Source organism: Cucurbita moschata, unplaced genomic scaffold, assembly GCF_002738365.1.
Source record: "Cucurbita moschata cultivar Rifu unplaced genomic scaffold, Cmos_1.0 Cmo_Scf00015, whole genome shotgun sequence".
Taxonomy (NCBI): Eukaryota; Viridiplantae; Streptophyta; class Magnoliopsida; order Cucurbitales; family Cucurbitaceae; genus Cucurbita; species Cucurbita moschata.
Genome location: NW_019268531.1, coordinates 1,720,980 through 1,727,272, shown reverse-complemented (window position 1 = coordinate 1,727,272; position 6,293 = coordinate 1,720,980). Strand labels below are relative to the sequence as shown.

Here is a 6,293-nt window from a genome sequence, read left to right as displayed (position 1 = left end):
GCATATATAGATATTGATTTATTTAACAATAGATAGCAAATCTATAGCCCTGAAAATATATATATATATATATATGAACATATTTAATTTCTGAAATTTCATTATAAATAAGAACATAAATCAAAGGTTTACATCCCCCCAATTCCAGAAAACTTTAATTAGATCTCCGGTTAGAAATATGATTCATGTTGTTTTGGTATTATGAAGAACACACACTTTCATGGTGCTTGAGGGTTTTTTTATTTCCCCTCCGCCATTCTTTTCAGTGTTAAGTAAGTTTGTAGCTTCTGGATGATGACAAAAAAATCATAACATCAGTCTGTCTGTGCAGTCCAGCCACAAAAAATCTCGTACGGAAGAAGTGAAAAATATTGATAGTTTTGAATCTAACAGTCTACCCCCCACTGCTTCTCCGGTGACAGTTTCAGGTTTGTTTTTGATAACATTATGCTTGAATCATTCAGGTTAGATGTAGAAGTAACATGACAAATTGGTATTGAGATATATTCATTCAAGAACCTAATATTAACTCTCTTCACTCTTTCAAAGCCTAATTAGGACTGTGCGCAACCATGGATGCATTATTTCACGAAATGGGTTTGTAGTAAAACAAGTAGTACGTTCTTACATGTGTTTCTTCTTCATGGCTTGTTTTTTGTTGTGCATCCAAACCTTGAAAACTTGCCTCCTTACGCCCACCTCATCGCAGAACTGCTGCATTTCTAGTTCATCATGTTTCTGAATCTTCCACCCCAACCTTTCAGCAAATTCTACCATCTTCTCCTTCTGTTCCTGTGTGAACTTTGTCCTGAATCGTTTCTTCATCAGTTGTGTCTGCTGACAGAACAGCTCCCGGGCTCCATTATCAGACGGATAATACATATTCAGGCCCTCACTGGAAGACTCATCCGGAGCTCCATTGCTTCCTCCTCCAAATGCCATCATCATCGAAGAAATTGGAACTGCCGGTAAATGATGGTGACGAGAGAGTGGAACTGGCGTCCCATCACTGCGATGGCCATTGTTTCTGACCGAGTTGGAGATGAAGAAAGCACCGAGTAAAGCTTGCTGTGAGAGCGGCTCGTCTCTCATCTCTTTTCGGTGAAAGTTCCGATGGCATTCACATGCTGCACACTTAGAGGCCTCAGGCGTTCCATCTTCTCCATTTGGCATGAACTCGCCGCAGCCGTCTAGAACGTAGCCTCCAGTACTTGCTGCGTGATTCTTCAGACATTCTCGGTATCGAATTACCGATAAAGGAATACTATTGTCCATTGCACCTTGAACTGATGTTCTTGAGATTGATCTGCTGCAGGTTGTGGATGGCGGAGTAGCAGCAAATGAGAAATGGAGCTGGGGTACGGTGTGATCTTTTCTTCTTCTATCGGCAGCTGTTATTAGAAGAAGTGGATGATTAGGCAGCAGTCTGGTTGAGAATTAGGAGTTCCTATTTCCTTGTCTTCACCTCTTGATCCGATCTTGATGTTACTCATTTACCTGGTAGGTCCCTCTCTCTATTCGATATTCAAAGATGATGCTGTCATAGATGTTGAAAATTTGTCCTTTTTTGTCTTTCCGTGCCCCCATTAATCCATTTATTTCCTGTTACCGAACAGTTTGAGCACTTGGGGGAGAGACGGAGGACGCAAAAAAGACACAAGATATTATGAAACGAATCTTGGGAGTTCATTAGCTAGTTAAGATCCTGATCAAAGGAAGCTCAGGACTAGTCATTCGTGGAAGATCCAAATGAATGTCCAAGGTAAATGAGTAAAGATTGATTACCTTTTGTGGGAGATCGGATCAAGTGGAGATAAGAGGAGAAGACTAGGAAATAGGAACTCCTAATCCTATAATAATCCATCAAATGGGAAATCTTCAACTAAACTGCTGCCTAATTCTGATCATCCACTTCTTCTAACATCAGCTGCGGATAGAATAAAAGATCACACTGTACCCCAGCTCCATTTCTCATTTGCTGCTACTCCACCATCCACAACCTGCAGCAGATCAATTTCAAGAACATCAGTTCAAGGTACAATGGACAATAGTATTTCATTTCTCGGTAATTCGATACCGAGGATGTCTGAAGAACCACGCAGCAAAATCTTACCTTGATGAACTTGGGGAGGGCGGTGAGAAGGGCGGAGGAAGGGGGAAAGAAGGGGTTTCTTTTGTGTGTCCTACGACCCGCCCAAACCCAAGAGATCGGTAGCCGCAGGTGAGGGTTTGGTTTGGAGAATAAAAGCAACGATGCAGAAGGGTACAACAGACAAGGTCATGTTAGTCATCTCTCACAGCTTGCGGCTTTTGGTCCTGTTTCTAATAATTGCCTTTTTCTGAAAACCCTAAACCCACTCCCCTAATGAATGTCTTAAAAATATACAAGACAGCCAGAAAGCGAGGGACTAAAGACAAGAACCGAAGTAGAAAAACAAGATGGTTTTCTGACTAGACATTAAACTTGGTTGCCAGATCTTCCAATCTTTTTCGACCTTAACGTCATTTTCATCCCATTGTATGCGTATGATGATGGTTTTCAAGCAGACATTCTTTTGAAGTGTCATCATTCCATATCATGATGGTTGCGTAATAATTGCACTTTAAATCACCATAAAATATCAGTCTTTACAATTAGCTACGATGTCATGACATCGAATCTTCGTCTTTTGTATATGCAAGACGATTATGTACCATGTCTCATAACTAGATGATAATACTTCAAAACCGTCATCAACGAGTATAAGAAAATAACACAATTCTAGAGCACAATCTATTAATTCAATTGAAAACAATATCATGCAACTCTCTCACAATCAAATCTTGCATTTCTTTTCATCCAAATAACCAAGCTCTCATAACTATTCAACTGCACGATTATCGTGATAGTTACAAAATTTTCACTTTCAAAATTGGTTTAAAGCTACCAATGTTTCAGAAAAAATTACACAATTTTGGTAAGTACCAAAGACAATAAGAAGTGGCTATGAAATGGCAATTTCCTCAACGCGTTTAAGAACAAAAATCGAAGCATGATAAGAAAATTGTACCATTTGAGTAACCCATTGGATCAACTAAGAACAAGTTATGTAGAATTTAAGGCTGTGGCTGTTGCTGTCGCAGTGCTTATGCTTCCTCCACTCTACTCATCGCCTAACAAAAGCCTTTGCTATTTGCCATTTATATCAATCGCCAAGTTTTGGGTCATGTGAATATCCAAAGAAGAAATTGTTTCCATTAACAAGCATAGTTATTATCACGGGAGTGCTTTAATAAAAGCGATGATTGAGTTTGGTCGCATTTCTTATAACATGCATCCCGAAGAAACTAGAGCTAATGTAATTCAGTATTTTCTTTTATGTGCAAATTTTCTCGATTTATCTTTCTAAGTGAGCAGTTCCTAATTAAGATGCAAGTATGAAAGGTTTTATAGGTCTTTGTGTCTAATTTGGAATCTCTATCTCTAACAAAGTAGCTACTAGTTCACTATATTTATATGTATCATCATGGCTTGAGGCCATTTGTTTTTCTATATACTTTTTGAGCGGATAGTCCTAATTTAGATTTTCTTATAACTAAATGGAAAAAACAAGAAAATGTACATTTAATCAAATTTGTGGTTTAAATCAAATAAATAAAATTAAAAATTTATAGTTGAAAATTGATTTTAAAAAATGGTAGAATCAAAGACGGTATTAAGTGTATTATTTTTTTCTATTATTAGTTATTATGTAAATAATAATTGGTAGTTAATATTTTAAGTCATCCAAAGTAACGCGGCTTCCATGGCGGCAGAGAACAATTCCCAATATAAAAATAATCAATAATAAAATGAAGTGATTACGTGGCAAAAGTCCAATCATTTCCATCTCCATTGCCCAACACGGCTCCCATCCCACTCATTTTCACATATTTCTCTCTTTAATATTATTTCATTTTCCGAAATTTCAAAAATTTCTAAAATTGGAAGTGAATAAGAAATGTATGAAGTCCGTGAGAAGCAGAGAAATCGGTACCAATTATTGGGCTCTTCTTCTTCTCTCTCTCCCTTCCCGACAAAATAACATCCATTGAAAGCCCAACCGACGCCCTAATGGGCTGTAATTGGGCCCAATAAGGGATCCTTATGGGCCGTCATCTTGAATTATGGATATTTCTCGTTTTGGGCTCAAATCTAGATGGGCCGACAGATGGAGACACAAAACAAGGGTTCAGCATAATCCAATGAAGATGGATGTGTTCTTACAAAAAAGAAATTTTAATTCAAAAACTGCAGAGATGAAATATTGTTGGAAAGGAAGCACGGACACAAATTCGCCCTAATACTTAAACGATTCACCCAGATTCACATTACAACGCCGCCGCCGTTCGCCGTGTTCATCTTCAAATCCCCATCATCCTTCACGATTTCCTTCATTTCCATCAGCCTCCACATATACCAAGCCCCCATCGACCTGTACGGCTTCCATTTTTCACAAAGTTTCTCCATCTCCACTGGCTTTGGCAATTCTTTCAGTCCGTACAACCTCTGCACCCCTTTTCTCACGCCCAAATCCCCCACCGGCAGCACATCCGGCCGGTGCAGAGTAAAAATCATGAACATGTGCACTGACCAAACGCCGATTCCCTTCACCGCCGTTAACGCACTCAGTAGAGTCTCATCGTCCATCTCTAGAATCGATGAATTCGACAAACTGCCCTCTATGAATTTGGTCGCTAGGTCATGAAGGTAACTTGCTTTTCTACCCGAAACTCCGACCACTCGCAGCTGTTGAGGCGAGAGTCCAAGTACGGCGTCCGGTAGTACTGCCGCATCTCCGCCGCATAGCGACGCGAAGCGATTGTAGATCGATTCGGCGGCCTTCGTAGCGAGCTGCTGGTAGAGGATGCTCTTTGTTAGGGCTAGAAACGGTGGATTGGACTTGAAATTGGGGGATTCGCATGAATCTAATAGCCTTATCAGAAGGGGATCCGAACGGCGTAAATGATCGATCGCTGTACAAATTACATCCGAAGACGATAAAGATTTGACAGGACCATCCTGGTTCGGGAATGCTCGAGTCCGGTCGCCTCCGCCAGGAGTTGATATCTGTGGTTTGTCCGATTTTTGAGTGGAAGAAATCTTCCGTATTTTTGTAGTTCGAAACGAAATATTAGACGGTGGATCGGCGTCGGTTTGAGACTCGGACTGTAAGAGTAACTTCCGGCGGGTTCTTCTGGCCATCGGCGGTGGTAAATGATTTGTGGGTAGAAGCTGGGTTTTGAAGAGGAAGTCAGGTGGAGTGATGTACAGACGTCGCGTTACGATTGGTTGAGACGATATCATCTCCTCCTTTAGCAGCTCGAAGCTTGAGGTGCACGATTTGATTTCCAGGTTATAATATGATATAACTCGGTCAAACTCATCAGCTTTGACTGTAATTATACAATTTACTTTTTAATCATTTAATTTACTTCAATTTTGTTCACGAAAAATAACCATTTTTATCATTTTGATTCAACTTTAAATTTTAATAAACTCAACGTTAAGCTTAAATAATAATGTAATGTTTACCTTCGCTAAGTTGCTCCCTAATTTTAACTCAATGTTTTTATTGCACTCACAACAAAAAAATTTCACTTTTTCCTAAAATTAAATATTGTAAAAATATTTTATAATTTTGCAATAAGAGAAAAATTCCGTTGAGTATAAACCACTCACTGAGTTATGGTTGAATTGGTCGAGTTTACTCACTGAGTTATGGTTGAATTGGTCGAGTTAGGGTTGAATTGGTGGTCGATTGTTAAACTGCTAAAAGTTCTCAAAATTGTCCTATTCAAATAATATACGTTGAATTCAGATATTTTTCATTAAAAAAAATCATGGCTTTAAAAGATTTGATTGACACAGGATTATTATATTAAAATTGATTTATTGTTAAGTAATTTTATAATTTAAGTTTTTATGGTATAACATAATATTTAATTTTTTAAAACTTTATATTAAACTAATTGAGGAGGATAAGCAATGCACCGTACTATTCCACTGGGAACTAAGAAAGAGAAAGTAAGAGAGAGAAATGAGATTACATACATAATATATATAATTTTAATATTTCGATTTTCACAAACATTGACGTATAATGGAAAAATAAGAAGCAGCCAAAAAAAATTCTGAAAGGAAAAGAAAAAAAAAAAAAAAGGATGATGTGGATTCGTTAGAGGAGACAGTATTTCCATAAAACCGTCTCACCATCTTTTAAAATTCCTTCAACAACACTATTATAGTGGTGGCTTTTTTTTTTTTTTTTTTT

At 38.2% G+C, this 6,293-nt stretch overlaps 2 protein-coding genes across 2 annotated transcripts; both read right to left on the bottom strand.

Annotated features, from left to right (window-relative positions):
• Nucleotides 1–472: 472 nt before the first annotated feature.
• LOC111453071 (zinc-finger homeodomain protein 5-like) lies at nt 473–1,325 on the bottom strand. The gene has a single exon (XM_023094012.1). It carries the CDS (start codon nt 1,273–1,275, stop codon nt 625–627), a length of 651 nt encoding a protein of 216 aa, XP_022949780.1. The 5' UTR covers nt 1,276–1,325; the 3' UTR covers nt 473–624.
• A 2,931-nt stretch (nt 1,326–4,256) lies between these two features.
• Nucleotides 4,257–5,472, bottom strand: LOC111453068 (DNA-3-methyladenine glycosylase 1-like). Its single transcript, XM_023094009.1, has one exon. The coding sequence runs from the start codon at nt 5,324–5,326 to the stop codon at nt 4,346–4,348; it is 981 nt and encodes a 326-aa protein (XP_022949777.1). The 5' UTR covers nt 5,327–5,472; the 3' UTR covers nt 4,257–4,345.
• Between the last annotated feature and the right edge of the window lie 821 nt (nt 5,473–6,293).